General features: G+C 42.6%; 1 protein-coding gene across 1 annotated transcript in view; it reads right to left on the reverse strand.

The window, feature by feature from the left end:
- Positions 1–19,250, reverse strand: part of RIN3 (Ras and Rab interactor 3) — a 67,929-nt gene that overhangs the window by 11,300 nt on the left and 37,379 nt on the right. The window contains exons 4-7 of the mRNA XM_017813885.1: positions 16,029–16,101; positions 13,062–13,153; positions 7,833–9,296; positions 5,088–5,396 (exon numbers count right to left, since the gene is read on the reverse strand). Of these exons, the coding sequence (XP_017669374.1) occupies positions 5,088–5,396; positions 7,833–9,296; positions 13,062–13,153; positions 16,029–16,101 (1,938 nt within the window). The remainder of the gene's footprint in view (positions 1–5,087; positions 5,397–7,832; positions 9,297–13,061; positions 13,154–16,028; positions 16,102–19,250) is intronic.

A 19,250-nucleotide genomic window follows, 5' to 3' on the forward strand; every position in this document is an offset into this window, starting at 1 on the left:
GAGCAGAATGTGTTATTCAAGGTGGTGGTGTCCTACTCTAGATATGAATTGCTTGCTTTATTCTCCCTTCTTCCCTACAGGGTCAGGAAATATTTATTTCATAAATATCTCTAAGAAGCTTAAAATAAGCCTTCTCTTCTGCCGCAAGCTCATCCTATTATGTTTATAGCAAAGCAAATACAACGTCAGCTCCTGGCTGGGATGCAGCACTTGAATAGATGGGTATTAATTAAATACATGATTTAAACCAATTGGAATTCTGCCCAAGCCTCCATAAAGAAATTACAGACTGTTTTAACACATTCATGCATTTCTTTTCCCTCTGTGTATATTCTGAAAACCAGCAGACTGTGATGATGCCTGCACCTTGCTCTAATATTTTATGAACACTGGCATGATGTCTAGCAGCAGATCTCCAGCAAATATGGATTTTAGCCTCAGTTTATAGCTGGGAAACCTGAGCTACAGAAAGATTAAGAGAGATTTGTTCAAGATCATAAGAAAGATTGTAACTGTCCTTCCACTATCCTTCCTAGCATTTTACAGTCTCTTGTCTATCTCATACTACTTTACAAGGTTTGATTTATGATATAGTTGAATTAAGCGAGTTAATAGATGCAGACAGCATGAATCCACTTCAAAAATATATGGTTTAGAGATCAGAGGAATTTGTTCCCCATGAAAAATTTGAACTGGCTCTTTGATTCAAATGTAGAAATTGTGCTAGCTAGCAAAAAACCCAAAATCTCTAGTCTATCAGTCTTCATTAATAGTAACTTAGATCAAGCATCCTCTTCCCAAAGATATCAAAGTAAAACTGTTACGCATAGCTTTACATTCCTTCTCAGAAATGTGATGTGATAATAAGCCATGTGGTGGGATTGCTCTGACTTAGTTTTAGGAGCTTCTAGCTTGGGTTCTGCACTGGCTGCTGAAGTATTTGAGTCCAGTTTCCAACTCACGAGCTCAGCTATCCTATTGAAGACATACATGACTTTATCAACTGCAGAGCCATATAGGAGTGCATAAGAGCAGCCAATATCTGTCTGCTCAGTTCTATAGCAGGTGACAGACTTCCTTCTAAAAGCTAAGGAAGAGAAATATTCCAATGGAATATATGTCCTATCTGTCCATTTTTCCCAAAAGTAAACTACATATTGGCCATGCAAAACTATGCAAGAGAAATTATTCAAGCAGATGTTTTAGGGCCAGTCACCTAACCAATTCCATCACTAGCGCAGAACTGGTTTTGAACTATATAGTTCCAGCTACCTATGCAGTTCAAAGATGAAGCTTTATAATCTTAGGTAGTTCACAAGTTAAAAATATTGCAGTCAGAAAATTGTACCTCTATTCATTCTTTTTGAATTACCTTAGAAAGCAATCTGCCCATCTTTCAAACTTCCAACTTAAACTTAGAGTTTTCCCATGCCTGATCTTCCCCGTTGATGAACTGACCAAATTTGGCCTGTTTGTCTCACAGGTTTTTTTCACAAACCAATGCCTATTGCTGCTCTATTTTTGTTTTTCCATCAGTTCTCTTCCACAGAGTGGCAGTTCCCAGGAAGCACAAGGCCTGGTGCTCCAGGAACACCACTGCCATTTTGCAAATTTGCACCTTGTTTCAAGGTGCACCACACATACTGCAAATTTGCATCTTGTTTCTCACTCTACAAGTGAAATTTGTGTTTTTGATGAAAAGCAGAGATTCTCTTCCTACCCCACAATACACCTTTAATATTTTGTCTGAGTAAAGGTATTTCTGAAAGATACATAATGTGTGTTTTTTCTACATAAATCAGCTATGTGCCCAACTGTCCCTGTGGGTATGGTGGCACACCTTCCAAATGTAGGAGCAGCATGATTCCTGCCTCTTACTTTTTTCTAGTGCACAGATAAAATAATGCCAAAAAAAAGCCAGCCATTTTGTGGGTGGTGGGTTTCCAAACTCTTTTTTTTTTCCTTTTTGTTAAGTGCATTTTAACAAACTAGGAACCAACAGTTCCTAGTATTTTTAGCAGGCAGGTTACATGTTTTTAGGTTGTAGGTTACATTCTTGGAGGCATATGTTGCTGTTATTTAAGTTTGTATACAAGCTGGAGAAGCTCAGTGAGACACCTCAATACTATAATAATTGTCCCTTTGGGAAGAATTCACTTACTAATATCACTGCCTACACAGTACATATAAGCATCTGAACCAGTTCCCCTACATTCCTTTTATAGCCAGTAACAAAGTAATCAATACTGTCATTGGAGTTTGCCTTGAGTCATCTCACTCTAAAGCAGAAACCTACATCTAGCCAGACGAATCACCCGAACTCCATCGACTGATTCCCCAAAGTACGAAATGAGAAGCTGGGCATGATACCCATCTGTGGCCACCTACTGTATTTTGTAGTTGTACTCAGTGGTCTGTTGGGAGAAAGGTGTATTGACAAAGACTGATCTTGCCCTCCTAGTTCCTTGTGAGGAATCAGATCCACAAGTTGATCGCCTTCAACTTGAGGAAGAGATAGTAGTTTAAAGCAGCTGAGGATCTGACCCATCCAGTTCTTAGTCTTAAGTATCAGGGAGCTCAACCACAGCCAATTTATCAGCCAGATTTTGTCATATAGTATGAATTGCAATCAAATAAAAGATCTCCTCCTTTCTTAAAATATCTTGAAATACATGGTCAGACAAGGCGGACTTAAAAGTTTCACGACTCTTTCAGCAGTGCAAAGATGGGCACTACCACAGGCACTGATGTTCCTGAATAAGCCTATCCTTAGTTTTAAAGAAAACTTGGTACCTCTTGGGACATCCTGGCCAAACCAAGACTGCTGTACGTGTGCCTCAAAATGTTCAAAAATTTGTTTTCATATGGATCTGAAAAAAAAAAAGGTGCTTGATTTGGTGGTATTGGTATTTGCACTTTGATTTGAGATATGAAACCATATTCTTAGGTCAGCTCACCCTATGGTCATCCTAAGTGAATAAAGAGTGGACAAATTACAAATTAAAATAGACAACATAAGTAGTTACCATGTTATCAAACAGATAATTTTTCTGACAAAAGTAGACTGATTTTGGTCCTGCAGCAGAGGGAATGATTAGTTTTGTGTTCCACCTACTCTGATCTTGGAAGAGGAAGGAACTTTCTAATTCAGCAGTGAGGAAAAGGAGCTAAAAGAAGAGGCTGTTGCACAGGAAGCTGAGTATGGCCTCTGCTCTTCCTGTGTGAAGAGCACTGTGCTGCCTCATGGCTGGCTGAAAGCAAAAGAGGGCCTTTGCTGTTGCTCTTGAGATGGGCAGAGAGCAGGAGGAGAATTCCTACCCACTGAAATCTGGTCTGAGCAGCCCACAGCTGCTCTCCTGCGTGCCATGGGCAGGAAATCCCTGTCAGAGAAATGTTTCAGATTTCTGAATACTTGTCTTTGCCAGGTGGAAAATGAAAGTGATCTGGGTTCAATTAATTTTGTGGAAGAAGTTTCACACATTTGACTCCTAAGTGGGTCTACAGGGCATTTCCAAGTCTCTCCAAATCTCTCCAAGTCTACTGTTTTCCAGGAGTTAGAACTATAGCATTCTCCTCCCCTTAACCTCTTTTTTTCTGGTGTGAATTCACTGGGGTACGTTTCTGTAGTTCCAGGCCAGTTTTCTTCTGACCAGGCCCTGATATGCATCACTGAGAATATATAAGGGAGAGGGAACTGGATGCCTAGGGTTGAATTCAGCTTCTGACCTACATCCCGCTAGCAGTAGTACTCAACATGAGAAAACATCTGAGCTGGCCAAAATTAAGCACTTTGGTTGGCATAGCAAACCACAATGAAATCATCTGATTTCATAAATGTTAATCTTTTAATGTAGGGGTTTTTCAATTATTTCCCTGACCCCTAATTTTTGTTACATAAAATAACACAACAATATTTCGTTCAATAGAGAAATTCCAGCCCTGAGCTAAGGTGTGACATACACATAACATACCACCAGCATCAGAAAGAGACCATGTCTCCTACATGGGTTTAATGAGGCTTGCAAGTCCTTGATCTATTCTAAATTTATTCTCAAACTTAACACAACTGTTTTAACAAATTTACAGCAAATTTCCCTGCATATGTCCAAATCTTCTCATAACACCTAAGGACAGTGAGAGGTCCTGTTCACCCTGCAGCTAAGGCTCAGCCCTAGGGTGGCTTCTTACTCTGCTGTTAATGTGTCTAGACTGGTCATTGAACCTCGCTGGTTACTATCCAAGGGACAACCTTGAGGTGAGGCTCAGTGGGGACACATGTATGTATGAGTGCTCCAAGTGTTACCAGTACAAAATAAAGCAGAACAGCTAAAAGCACCTTTGGAGATTAAGAGTTCTTGAACAACCACAGGTTATTGCAAATTAATACCTGACTTCTCTCCAAATTTGTGGTCATCAGCTCACTAGTATACAAAAATAGCTCTTAAATTGGCAAGGCTGTTTGCTGGAGGAAGAGACTTCTGGTCTATCTGCAAAGATGCATCCTGTCTGCAGGCCAGTGGTTTAATGTGTGCAGTAGTGGTTGGCCTGAGGCCCAAGTTATGTTTATACTCAGAGCACATACTTCCTCACACTGAAGAAGCAGTGGTTTTTGGAATTCACTGGAGCATCAGGAATTAGTAACAAACAGTACTATCATTCTGCATCTCCTCCTCAAATTAGGCAAAACTTTGTAAAGGCCAAACCGAGAGACTATTCCCAAAGACCCATTCCTAGAATTTACCATTACTCTGCTACAAGCTGGGACAGAGCCCTGAGGATATATGGAGAGCTGCGTGAAGACCTGTGCAGAAAGGACAGGACACATAACACACACTTACAGATATCTGGGTTTTGGAGTTATGGAGCTTAACCAGGTAACATCTTATACCTTTTATTAGTGCAGAGAACTTCACAGTCACTTGCCATCCCATTCTGAACACAACCTGTGGGCAGCTGATACCAAACACATCAACCACCACTGCTACCTCCAACGTGAATATTACCACACCATCTGTATCATAAACCCTGTTCCTTTGACACATGGAGAAGGATCCGTGAGGGATACCATTTCAGTAGAAGCACTGTACCTGGGTTTCCCTGAGCCATGGAGTCATAGATGAGCTTGCAGGTCTTCAGCAAGATGGCAATTTTCTTTTCTGGGGAGTACGTCTTGTGCATGGTTGTGAATTTGTGAAGGATCTTTTCCATCACAACTGTTTCAGGCACACTGGTCATGATGCCTAGGTCAGTGGTAGTTGTGTTTTGTATCACAAGTTGGTTCTCTTTCAGCTGCTGTAAGGATCCATCTCTATTGTGTATTTCTTTTAATGAAGAATTAATTGCTTCCTTCAAAGGTTTCAGGACACATTTGTATAAAGCTGTCTCAGCAATCACTTCTGCATAGAGAAGGGAGAACACAAATGCACATGACAAATAATCAACACAGTAGTACAGGTGCAAGTAAAAGTCCTAAGGCAGCACGTGGTTGGTTATTCAACTACTACTGCATAGCTGTAAGCAGGGAACAGAACTTATATCCCAGAAAGCAAACATTTCATTACCAACACCCTCCAGAAGTCCTAGATGGGCTTGAGATGAACATCAGTGTGTGATCTCTGCCACTGGAGCTGCAGAAGACCGCCTGCTACCAGCAGTCCCTGCTCTCTCTGCCTGACCCCTGGCTGACCAGCATGACACTCTCAGGCAGCAGGAAAGCCAACTGTGGGGAGAGATGAGGAAACTCACCTAACTGTGCTTCTTTTCCAAGCCCTACCCTTACAGATGTCCAGGTGGGATTCAGCTGATTTCCCTCTCCCTCTGACCTGTTTGAGATATTCACTTTGGAATGAAATTAATTGTATCTTCAAAGCACCCCTTTCTCCTCAGTGACTGAAAAGTGGCTGTAGCCACCAGCTCAGAGAGAGACACCAACACCTGGTCAGAAGTTTCTCTACTGCTCAGTGACTTTAAATTACTCATACTTAAGACAGCTCTTATGTGACCTATGGATGAGGAAATAGTATTTATGGGTTGAGTTTTTGATTAATATTTAGCAGGAGATAAAAGACAAAAGGAAGCATGAGAAACTGTGAGAAAGTCTTGTCTGATTCCTAGAAACCAGAGGTAGAGCTAGAGGGACTGCAAGAGATCTTGTTCCCCCTGCACTGAGGCAAAAAGATAATTGGCAAAAGAGTTCATCTGCTCAGGCAGTAAGGAATGAAGCAGAGGGCAGTAAAATTTATGTATGCAAAATCCAATTATTTTAAAGAATCCAGAGAATCAACCAGCCTGAAGCAGGACAAATTCAAGTGGCAAATTTTCCATAGTGGGAAGCCCTGTTCTCCACAGGAGCAGACAGTCCTCCTGAGGCTGACTAGGCCACATCATCCTGTTAAGAAACTATCAGTGAACAGAGCTAGACCCAAGCAGGCATGTCTGTGGGAAGGTGGTGGGCAGGCATGTCTGTGGGAAGGTGGTGGGATCCTTGTACACATACATCTCTACCAAGCATAAGAAGGACACTTCTTTCTGCCTCCTCTCCAATAACCAAGATTCAAGAGAGACTTCTCTATGCTGACACCCACTCTGCCTTGAAGAAAGAGGTTATTGGGACAAAAATGGCAGGTGCATGAGAAGTGAAACTGCAGGTCGCCTCTCCTAGCTATAGCAAGGGGCTGGTAGAGGGTATGTTCTGCTGAGGAGTCTACAGGATCATGTGAAGCCTTTGCTTGATGAGAAAAAAATCATCAGGGCCTGCTGAGACTGGCAGTAGACTGTGTCTTATTCCTGGCTACTTAAGTCTTTACTACTTAGCTGGGTCCCACCTTAGCTCCTACTGGAGCTGTAGAATCTCCTGGAATCCCTGGTTACTTCTGTGGTTGACCATGTGCTGGGTCTCCCATCTCCCAGCTTGTTTTAAGCTGACTTAGGGATCCATAAATAGCTCTACACTGGTTCTCAGATCCTCAAGAAAGAGTTTCAAGCTTTCAAAAGAGCATGTGAGTGCATGCATGCACACTTTTTCTGGTTGTACAGCTTTGACTGGGATAAAAAAATCCTGCAGCTCTTTGTAGGTTCCCTCATGGATGTACATTAAACAGACCAGTCCAATCTTTAGCAAGGAGAGAAGTAGCACATTACTCCCTCACAGGATATGAAATGAGAAGCAATTAAACACCTGTAAACAGTTAAAAACAGGCAAATTTTATCTGTGGCAAAGAGGTGAATGCTGCATTTTGGAGCCAGCAGTAGTCCTACAGCAGGCAGCTCTTCCACACCTCTGAACTCTGAGGAGCATAGGGCGAAATCAAGTGATTGCTCCAACCTGTCACTCAGAATCATCATAGTCTTGTCCCTCCCTGTGAGACAGTGACTGACCCCTAATCTGTCTGCCACATGCAAGGAGTTCTCCATCCTCACAGCAGAGCAGTGAATGTGAAAGGTCACGGGGAATGCAGCTGGGGGGGGGAAGTTGGCTTTTTGTGTTTCCAGTAAACTCTGTGAGTGCTCACCTATACAGACTCGTATTTGTATAAGTGTGTATGCATATATACATACATGTATGTCTCTCTCACACACATGGACACACATCTCTTCTGCTTAAACTTTTCCCTTTAAAACATTCATAATGTGTTTTTCCCCGTCATTGGTCTCCAGGTTTTAGAGCTGTTCCTCCAAGTGCTGGCAACAACAGAGTAGACTTCAATTTATACCCCTCAGCTTTTAAGAGATGGTTTATAATTCTGTAAAGCAGAAACTGTGTCTGCATAATCCTGTCTTCATCCTCACCTTCCCAAATCATGCCCAAGGATGAATAAACCACAGTCACCTACCTAACTGTTCCTCGGTGTAGGAGGTTGGGTCTATCAGAGACTTCAACTCAGTGCTCTGCACTAAGTAACTTTTCAGCTGTGTCATCATCAACCGGATTTCTTGTAGCATCTCTGTGCTGGAGCTCTGCTTTGCCATCATCTCTAAACTGTACACTCTGTAGTCCCGCACCAGGTTACCAAAGTATGAATCCTTGTCCTGTGCCAGTTCCACTATCTTCTTCTGCAGCTTCCTGTCACTAGACAAAAAGACTGTGAAGACGTTGGACAGGTTCACAAAGGACAGCCTATTCTTGGCCTTGGCCAAGATTATGGAGTGTGTCTTTTTACCAGATGAACTACTCAGCATCTCCATGTCATCCTCTGTGCTGCTGGTAGAATAGGATTCTGGTTCGGATGCTGACGCCTGAGCTGTTGTGCTGCCTCCCACGTCCTCCAGGGACAAGTGCAAACCTTTCAGTTCAGCTGAGCTGACAGACTTGTGGCCATGTTCTGGTTCAGTCTTGATGTGTGCGCAAGTAGCACCACCTGCCACTGTAGCTGGGCTGTCCTTGCACACAGCTTGAGCTGTGGCCGTGGCCGTCTCTGCCACTGTTCTTAGCTTCAGCTGGCTGGAGCTTTGGATCCTTGGTACCTGGGAAAGCCTCTTCCTTCTTGGTGGTGGAATAGGAGGTGGCTTCCCTTTCTCAATGGCATTGATTTTTATCTCAGGCACATCCTCCTTCTTCTCTGCAGGTTCTGGCTTCATCTCCTGAAACTGTGATACAGCCCTTTTGGAAACCTCCCCGGGCATCTCTATACCCTTTTTGCACAGTAACCTTTTATCTCTGCTCTCTGTACTTTTATCTTGTTTTTCTTCTGTCCCTTCCCCTTTCCGCGTTTCACAACTTTCAGGCTTACCCGCACAGCTCTCCTCCGAGGTCCGCTCATACAGCCGTCTCCGTGGGGGGACAGAGGGCTGGGAGCCCTTCTCGGGGCTCACTGCTGAGGGCTCACTGACCGAGCAGCTCTGCTTCCTTTCTTCTTCTTTACTGTCACCACCCTCCGCTTTCATTTCCTCTGTGCTCTTTCCTAGTGGCTTAAGAAACAGCTTGTTTTCTTCACAAGCAGTCATAGGATCCTGTGGGAGCTTCAGAGAAAATTTCTGAACCAGAGCGTGAGAAGGTGGAGGTGGAGGGGGCCGGCGGGGAGACCTCCTTTCAGTGATCATGGTGGCAGGGGGGAGATCGATGGTCACAGTGTGGCTTTTAGGAGGTGGTACATCTGGAGGAAAAGGATTACTGCACTCTTCTATGAAAATAGGATTCACGAACCACAGCCTGTCATTTCCTATTGACAGCTCAATTTCACATGAGCAGTGGTTTGTGCTACTTGCAAAACGCTGGGTAGATCTTGAACTGTCTGAGTCTTTTGCAGGATGGGATAACTCTTCTCTTCTTCTGTGGTTTAAGTAGGAATCCCAAAAATCTGACCAAAAAAAAAAAAAAAAGACAACTGAAAGAAAAGAAGAATGAAAAAATGTTCTGAGAGAGTTTTAGCTGCTAATGATAAATAGAAGACCTATTTTTTATTAAAATAAATGGTACACAAGCTTTCAAACCTCTGCAGAAAACAATGTGAAGAAAAGGTTGCCTGTTTTATGTGTGTGAGATGCTTAAACCAGGGGATAAGCTCAGAAGCTTCACCAGAATCCTCTTTCTTGTCAAGTTTAAGACACTTACCTAGTAAAAACTATTAATGCTGTTCAGCATTTTCAGTGTGAGCAGGAAAGTACAAGTAACTAACACAAATTATTGCAAAAAGAGATCTATGGCTTGTTCAGTGATCATTACCCTTCAAATAGTTGTGGATACCTGAGGTGAACATGTGAAGATCCCAGATGAGTTCTGTCTCCCTCTTGCTCACCATGGGAAGGTGCAGGTCTGAGATATACAGCCTGGATCTGACATGCATCAGGAGCACAACAGATGAAGATGACTATACTATGCAGCAAGCTTATGTGGCAGAGTCTGTTCTACACAGAGGTCTGATCCTTCTTTGCAGTACAACCAGTCCAGAAACACATGATTTTAAACACCTTCCCCAGATTAAAATTATCATTAACGTCTGTACTCCGGATGACAATTATAGCCATGCCCACTCTGTTTTGCACCTGCCTGCAGAGAGAAAAGATGATGCCAAAGACTGTACACAGAAAGGAGGTATGATGAAGGACTAAGGAATAGTTAAGTACTTCAGTGCCATCAACTGTTACTAGAAAAGAAAGATGGTGTTTCAGACGCAAGTAGTCCTTTCTGTATGTCAGAAATTTCTTACTAGAATTTGCCTTTCAATAACTGTTTTTAAAAAATTACAAAGGATTTGTACATCCTTTGAATAGTATTCAGTATCACTTCATCTTTTTCCCTTCCTCCAGAGATGAGGTTTCAAACCTGTATGCCTTACAAGTCTGATTGCTTTCAAGCACTCTTAAAGCTGCTAATCCAGGGTCCACTACTGGAAGCATCAGGAAACAGGATCCAGCAAACCCCATGTGTTCTTACCAAGGAAAAAGATATAAACCTCTGAGTATACTTAGAGTGCATTGGGTGAGGACTGTGTAGATGCCCACAGATTTAGGGACAAGGGGAAGATGGGAAATCCTGGAAACACAAGGATGCAGATAACTAAATAACTATTTCAGCATGCTTGGTCCCTGGACGCAGAACTGACACTGACAGCATGCACTTCTGGGTGGATTTCGGGGGACACAAAGGGGGTAGCCACATAATGCTTGAACCCTGCCTTGTGCTTGGTGTTAGGCCTGTCTCACTGCCAAAACATCACGTACTGGGCCCAAGAGGGGATGGATGGGGCTGCACACATGTGGAATGACCCTCAGTGCTGAGTACAGGGTACAGCTCTAACGTCAAGAGGTGAACCAAAAGACAGTCCATTCCCGTCAGGATAAAACTGGGGATTTATCCTCTTGCAGTCTAGGCCAGTGTCCATGGCAAATTCAGCTTTATAAGCATGTCAATGTGTTTTCTTAGGGTGGCTGACACTAGAACAGCTTTATTCTCAGATTTCCTATCATGAGAGGGAGAAGAAGAAAAGTGTTGCCAGGAACAACAGCACTCTTGACAACAGAATTCAGAAGTAGATGTACAGATGCAACTGCACATACTGGCATCACTCTGCCAACCCCCTCACATCCGAGTCTGTCTGGGGTAGCCTTTTCCTTAAAAGCTCTGACTCTACTGGGTATCAGCAAATGACAGTCGAAGTTGCTTGTTTCAGTCAGAATATAATGCTGTGAAGTCTCATGGGCTGAGGAAATGGTGAGTAAACCAACCCACAAAAGGGAAGTTGGTTATTTTTCTCAGTAGTGGCCATGATAAGACACTGATGAAAATGCAATGCTCCACTCAGACTGAGAAGGACCACATGAGGTGGTCCTACCAAGAATTACACAGCTGCTTCAGAGTAGGTGTTTTGCAGCACAGACACACTGTCTCATAGAGCAGGGAAGGCCATTTGATCATTTTCCATTGCAGCCCTGGGTCTTCCCTTAGCTTGCACCCTGTTCTTTGAGTCTTTGGCATGTCTGTGAAGGTATGTGCTCTTTTTGTGCAATGCAATCATGCTAACTCTTCTGCTAAAATGCCCTCTGTACCAGCAAGGTCAGGCCTAGAGAGCCTGGAGTACATCCTCTTTGACAATATGCAGAACAGCCAGATCCTCTGTGGAACAATTCAGCTTGCAATAAGACATTTTACTTTTACCCCCTTGAAACACGTATCACTTTGAAATAAATAAAAAGCAACATATGAGAATTTCAGACAGCGCTATCTTTCCTTGAGGAGTGCCACTTTGGGCAGCACTTGTTATTTGTTTACTCATTTGTACCCACAAAATTTTGTTCCAGGAGGCAGTGAACAGCATTACTCAGTAGTTGAGCCTGTTTGACTTTACTAAGACAGTATGGCACTCCAGGAAGCTAACACTGTTTCCCAGGAAGACTGTACACAACCAGATTTTCTTCTGTTGTCAGAAACTTTCCCAGCATGCAATATACCATGACAAAAATGACCTCCAAGCATCACCACTTTCATGACCACCAGTACAGGAAAGAAGGAGACTACAACCAACATTGCTTTGGTGCTTGTGCTTTAAGTAATCCTTCCTTTCAGAAGTTGCTGGAAATTGTTGCCTGAATCAGCATATCCTCTGCTGGCTCAAATTAGACATGATATACTTCCTACATTTTAATCCAGATTTTTAGACTTGTTATAATAAAATTAAGTTTGCAATTTGTAATCTCAAGTTGTAAAGTAGCTTTTTTTAAAGCCATAATATTCAAGAACATTTTGACAAATTGGAACATCCTCAAAATAAAGGATATTGAAAATTATAGAGGCAAATCTGGTGGTCCGATTCAATGAAGATGCCTGAACCGAAACTAGTGGGGTATGCCCATGCCTTCTGGGAGGTATGATGCAGAAGATGCAAAAATAGACCCCTAAAGGCCCAGGGTGCTCTAGTGAGTACCTCTAAGTGAGCTAACTCTTCAACTTTCTCCATTATTTGGCTGTTTTCAACACCTGAGGGAAAACTGAAAAGCAAAGGAGCACAAGAGACAGCACTGTCATAGCTGTCTGGAGTGTGCTAAATGGAAAGGAATAGGAAGGAGACCTCCTTTAGTCAATAAAACTGCTTTTCCCATCTCTATAACTTTATACATCTTATCTAAAATTTGCTTGTTTGGTGCTGTCACTAAAAATAATGTTCCTTTTTGTATCTGATTAGTGTGAGGCGAGAGAACATGCTGGGATGATGCACATTGCTCTACCAACTAGAAATCTTGTAAGAGGAAGCAGAAATATCAAAATTCAAAAATAACACACTTCCATCAGTATTGCTCCCACACATCAGAAGGGGAAATTGCAAAGGTGTTTTTCATATAGCTCAGATGCCAGCTATTTCCAGTGTATGTAAGCTACCCTGAGGGGCTGTGCCATACTTTAGCTGTTGGAAGCTCCAGCTTTCACGGTAAGACTGTAGGTCCCACTCCCTGCACAGAGATCCAAGTGGAGGTTGGATCTATGAACTTCTATGAACTTGAAGATCATAAACATCTTCCTCTTGCATTCAAACTTCCTCAGATATTCCAAAGAAAATAGTTCATTTGTCTTCCAGTTGCATTATATCTACGCAAGGCACCCCTGTTCTCACAAGCTTTGTGGGACTTACCTATCCCCAGACTAGAGATAATTTCAAGGTCTTGAAAGCTACTGGCTTCTAATATTGCTTGTGGCAGCTTCAGAGTGAAGGGCAGCAAATCCCTGTAAAAAGAAACACAATAAAAAAACAGCACACCAATAAACTCTATAATGGATAGGAACTCTAGATTTCACTTGGTTTTAGTGATTGGATGGACTCACAATTTCAGCCCTGTTCTGCAAAGTCCTGGATGGTAAGGCATCATGGACATTGTTGCTGGTCTGGGTTGCTCTGATTTCACAAGAGATCACCAGTTTCTGTGGTGATGCTTCATGCCATGGCACTGACTTAATCACTGTGTCTTGACTTTGTACTCTGAAAACTTCAGGAATGCCTCTCACCACAGGGGAGGCCACAAAGGTTAAAATACCTTCCCATGAAAAAAAGGTGTTGCGAATGGTAATTATTGTAATTAGAAAAGCCAATCTTTTTTGTGTGGAAAGGATTTGAAGTCCTTTTTCTTTCTGTTTACCTCTCTCTCCCTACTCTGCTTCCTTTTCAAAAAATATGTGTAAGTTTAAGGCACTGGGACACAGCAAGACACAGAGGGATTAGGGAAGGAAAACTCCTCCTGGGAAAAGGTAACCCCTAGGTGAAGGGACAAACAGTGATGAAGTTGCTGTATGACACTAAAAGAATACATATATCCCTCTACTCTGAGGTATACCACTGAGATTTCTGACTGCTTGGTTTCTGGAAAGATGCTGGTTTTTTACTGAAAAAAAGATACAGTTTCTCAGAGAATGTTAGTTGAGTTTCACTGAAACACACCCTAAGTCCCAAATAATTTAGCAGAGCTCTTGGACTGGCACTGAAATGTTCAGGTTTGCCTCTTGCCCAGTGACAATTTGCTAAACCTGTTCTTACCTGAATTCCCATTCTAAAAAGGACTAGAAAAGCCAGTCTCTAAAAGGCAGCAAGGAATGGTGCAGGATCATTTTACACATTAAAAAGTTCAACAAAATGTTCTACAAGATGCAAGAAACCATTATAGAAAAAGCTGGCCTTGTGAGTAGGAGGTGTCTGCTACACAAATGCACAGCTCAAAAATGCACATGACTGCAGATGCAAGGAGGCCCGATCTGTTGATATAGGAATGCAGGGGGCCTATTTTTGCCCTTATTAAGAGATACAGACCTTACTGATGTACTGTGTACTCCATGTGCGCTAGTGCTCTGTGCACCACTGAGCACTCTGTTGTCACATTGTTTGACATAAACTGATGTGATCTCTGGTTTATTACTTTTTTCTTGGCAGATACCAGGTTTAAAAGAGGAAGAGGATCCATGGACCTTCTGCTTTCTTCGTTTGCTATTTTTATATGCATAAATAGTTCCCTTCAATTTTATTCTATTTTTTTTGTAGAAAGATACATCTAAAAATCAGGAAATATTAAGACATTGCCCTTATAAAAAAAAAATCTGGTTTTATTAATGGAGCAGCAGCTTGCAGACCTGCCACCAAGTCACCTGTTACCTACAAGTGTTATGATCTGAGATAATCTATCCAGGCCAAACTTTCTTTTGAGAAGAAAAAGAAAGTCAGCCCTTATGAGCTATTTCCAGCTATTCATAGACGATTTACTACATCCCCGAGAACAGGCCTCTCCACTCCATCTCACAGAGCGCTCCTACAAGCTGCCAGCAAATGGTATGTCAGTGTCTTTTTATTACCTGCATCTCTCAGAAAATTATTCCCTTTTTATCTTGTCTTTTGACAGCAACCTTGGAAATTGCATGAATCATTTGAGAGTGTATTTGACACTCAGAAATAACATCTGTAACAGGAACTAACAGAAGAGCTTTTCTTTCTTTCTTTCTGAGACTGTCTTAAGCCATGATTGTTTTTGCAGGAAAGCAGAAGTGACTGTGTTTTCTCTCTCACCAGCTATTTGACTAGAAATGCCAAATTCGGTTTTGCATTTGGGCTCTTCTTTGCTTTGGTATGACAGAAATCTTTGTATGGGTCCAGAGGTTAATTTATGCCTGTTCTATAGGGTCTATACACATCTAGATGGCTAAAAGTCTTTTAACTGATGAGGGTGAGACAGAGCATGGTCTCTTGCATGGAAGCAGGAGTCGTGGCCCAGCAGCGTTGAACTCAGCTGGCTGCAGAAGCAGCCCCCAAAATAGAGTGAATATGACTGCCTGGGCAAGCTGCAGCACACTGCAGATAGACTGTTCCACTACATGACCTAACCAAGTGACAAACATGACTGCCTTGTAAACATATCCTGAATCTGTTTCTTCCTCTTAAAAGGAAATAACTACTTTAAGAGTCATCAAAGTTTATATAGGGGAGGTCAAAAGTCTACATCCAACTCAAAACCAGGCCTACTGCAGTAGAGATGGGGTAAGTAGGTTGTGGAGGTGTCGCTGCAGTGTGCTTGGCACAAGGACACAGAGTAGAGGAGGCTGCAGGCACACAGGTTTAATCACACAGAGGGACTCATCAGCTGCTATCAAACCTTGTTCTAATGCAAATTACTTTACAGATCTTTTCATCTTTGTGCCCATTATGTTGGTATTTCTGTGCTGAGCAAACAAGCACAGAAAACAATCCACTGGTAGGTTTGCTAAATCGGTACCAGGTATGTGTGTATGCTTAAAGCTGCTTTAAATAAATAGTTAATCCAGGCCCTTTTTTCCTCCCTGCCCTCCTAGCTCAGTTCTCTGTCCTTTGTGTGTGCAGCCCTACAGACCTTCTTCAGACAAAGCTTCCAACTGCAGGGATAGCTGTGATTACGGTTTACCTGGCTAGAAAATGGGTGATATGGCTCTATTGTAGACACTAGCATTGGATATTGCCTCCTGGTCTGGCAGATTAGAGGATATCAGAGGAAACAGTGGGATCTGTGCTGTGACTGGATATTGGGGAAGGACGATCCAGAGGGGAAAACAAAGTGACCATGCCATCGAAGCAATAAATCCAACTCACCTACTGACACAGTAGAAGGCAACCAGTTTGAAGACATCCTCAAATACCAGGACAGATCCTTCCAGGTACAGGACTGGTAAAAACCAGAAAAGATTAATATAAAGAACCATGAAGAACTGGCTTCAAATGCAACGAGGCTAAATGCAACGAGATTCTTCAGGGAGACACTAAAGAAGAAATAGGCTGGCTTTCTGAATAGTTAGCTCAAGATATCAGAGTGCTGTGACACTAATAGAAACAATGGGAAGGAAAAAAACCCCTCAGGTCACAGCCAAAGGGTTCGTTACAAGCCCATCTGCCTCTAAGGATGTGCATCTCTGCACTACATATGGGGCTGACCTTGTGACTCTTCATGCTGGAATCTGGTTTGGTCTGGATGGACAAAATGCTCTGAAGAAAAAAAAAAGAAATTATTGTTTCATTACTATGTGTGTGGGCTCTGACCTGGGTCATGCAGACACTGTGAGCACAGCCTGTTTGCATCTCTCCTGTCTTCTCCCTCCCATTGTGTTATTCAGTGACTGCACTCTCCTTTAAGTGGTAAAATACAATCTATACCATATTGCAGAGTTGTTCACGATGACCTCCTTTATAACAGCATGCTATGGCATTGTGTAGCTCAAATCTCACATTGTTATAGAGCTTTTGGCTGTTGAGCTAGAAAAAATTACATCGGATGGTGGAGAAAGTTTCAAATTGACTGACAACCCAAGGCAGAGAGAAAGACTTGGTTCGGCGCGAGAGATCTGTTCATCTTTGCTTCAGCTTTACAGTCTCACAAACTGTCTATATCTGTTTGTACACAACACACCATAACAAACAGATAATGGTTGAGGAAATCTGCAGTGAGTCCTCAGAAATGCCTGCTTACTGGTTGTAAAGAACTGGAGGCCCAGAGTCACACCGTTCACACCACAGGAGCATGCCGGGAGTCCCTGGGGAGCAGCACCGGCTCCCACCCATGGCAACGCTCACAGATGCTGTGCATCTTCCTTCACACTGTTCTCTAGGCCACAGTTCAGAGCTGTGGACGTGAAGCTCAGCTACTGTGATTCAGCTTCCTCAGTCAGCCATGATTCACAGCCCTGGGAAATGTCTCCAGATCCTTGCCATGCCTGCCTGGTTATTAGTCCCCTACAAAGCAGGGCCTCTAGCACCTGCAGGAGGGAGGTATCCACCTGGCTCTCCTCTCCCTTGCCTCTATGCACTGGCTCTTGTTCTCCAGCCAGCCGATAATCGCACTGGAAAGAAATGCTCAAGACTGTCTCTTGTTCAGCTTCATAGCTCATTCCCCAAACAAGGCATTTCCTCCTTTTACTTCTCCCTTTGGCCTAGCCCAGGCCCAGCAGGCTGCTATTTTGAGTTGAATACACCAATGTAGGTATTTTTTAAAGAGACAAGGGGCATGTAATTCTCAAAAGTCATTCCTAACATCAGTTTGTGGCATCAGCACAAACAGATTAACCTCAGAGTATGCACCAATACCATACTGCTATATGGAGTTTAAAACATATTTCAAGCAAAACAATCTCTCTCCCTTACTTTTCTTTCACAACTGGAAAAATCATGTTTGGCAAGTTTTTTCTTTTTCCATAATAAGAATCATGTTTCAGTCACGGATTTTTCATTAAACATCTACCATGAAAAATTCCTGTAGTCTGAAACGCATCTGCTTCGCAGTTCTGACACAGGAAACAAAAATAAAGACAAAACCCAGTTCTGTTCTAGAGAATGAATTAAAACCCAAGAGTCTGAACTCATTCAAATCTCTGACAATTAAATAAAGTCCTTTGTGGAGATGCCGGTTTTAAGAGCATTTTTTTTCTGTTAAAAACCACATGTTCACTTTGGCATCCTGAGTTGCAGGTGTCTGTAAGAGAGCAGGCTGCACCTGTACATGTTCACATACATGAGCGAATCACTTGGATTTGAACTATTTATTGTTTCTGTGCCAGGAAGCTCTGCCATTTGGGAGCTCCTCTGAGCCCCTCCATGTCAGGAGTATTCACATACAAGTGCCTTGTCACCATACAGCTACTTTTCCTCATATATATAGTTAAATAGCATAAACCACCACAAATCACGAGGAATTATATAGCTAAAGCAGACTAGGTACAAAAAGCTGCTGGAGCCTAAGGACAGAAGTTTTCGGCAGGTGGTATACATAAATTGGACTGTCCCTGCTCTGAGAGGTCATAGGAGGTAACAAAACCAAGCATATTTTTCAGCAGGCTGGAATTCATCATACAGAGACCTGCAGCTCTCATGGGATATTTTTGGGCAGCCTGCGAATAAGCAAGAATAGATGGAATAATAGTAAGAAGAGTGCTTTAGATAGGTCATTACTCAAGGTATTAACACCATCAGGACCAGTACTCAGCCCAAAATTTATTCTGAATAGTGACAGTGTCAAGCAGCCTGCACAGGTCTGCTGTGGCTACTTGGACACACTCCCAGCACAGCACTCATGGGGAAAGCATCACAATCTCGTGCGAGGAACACCTTCCTTGAGAGAAACCATAATACTTCCTTAATATATTTTTATCTAAACACCTGGTGACACTACTGATAAGTAGTGCTTTGCTGTTGGATGGCAGATGATGGGTTTGGTACGGGAACGTCTCTTGTGGGAATGGTTGTCATTCACTTGTGGAGACCGTTAAGTGGGTCCTGCTACATGTTTCTTGTTCTCAGAAAGACACAGAAAATAGCAAGTTTGTACAGCTAAAAGGGCTCTGTTGACTCTTGGGGACAATGTATGTCTCATTCCAGTGCCATTACTGCCCTCAAGGCACCCTGCTCTGAGAAGACAGTCAGGAAGAGGTGCTTTTATCTGGCTGTGGATGAATTGTGGTTATCTGAGGGGACATTTCACTGACATGAGCACTGCTGCTTAGGGAGGGATCATGACGCTGCCATTTACAGGAACTCATGACTTTTGCAGAATCTAGAAGCAGACATCTGCCAGGTTGCTGTAATCCTGCTGAAAACTGCAGAGACAAAAGTCACCTTTTTGGGCTCATAAAACCAGACCCAGGGCACCTGAAGAGCAAGGAAATACTTACATCTCACCATAACACTGGCAGAAAGTCAACAATGTGATCAAAAGCAAGAGAAAAATAGGCTGGGTTCTGTGAGCAAAACATATTGCCACAGCATATTAAGTTTTACCTGAAATTTAGAAGCCCATAGAAAAATATCACCTTCAGGAAATAAAAGGGG

Source organism: Lepidothrix coronata, unplaced genomic scaffold, assembly GCF_001604755.1.
Source record: "Lepidothrix coronata isolate B3197 unplaced genomic scaffold, Lepidothrix_coronata-1.0 Scaffold43, whole genome shotgun sequence".
In the NCBI taxonomy this organism is placed as follows: domain Eukaryota; kingdom Metazoa; phylum Chordata; class Aves; order Passeriformes; family Pipridae; genus Lepidothrix; species Lepidothrix coronata.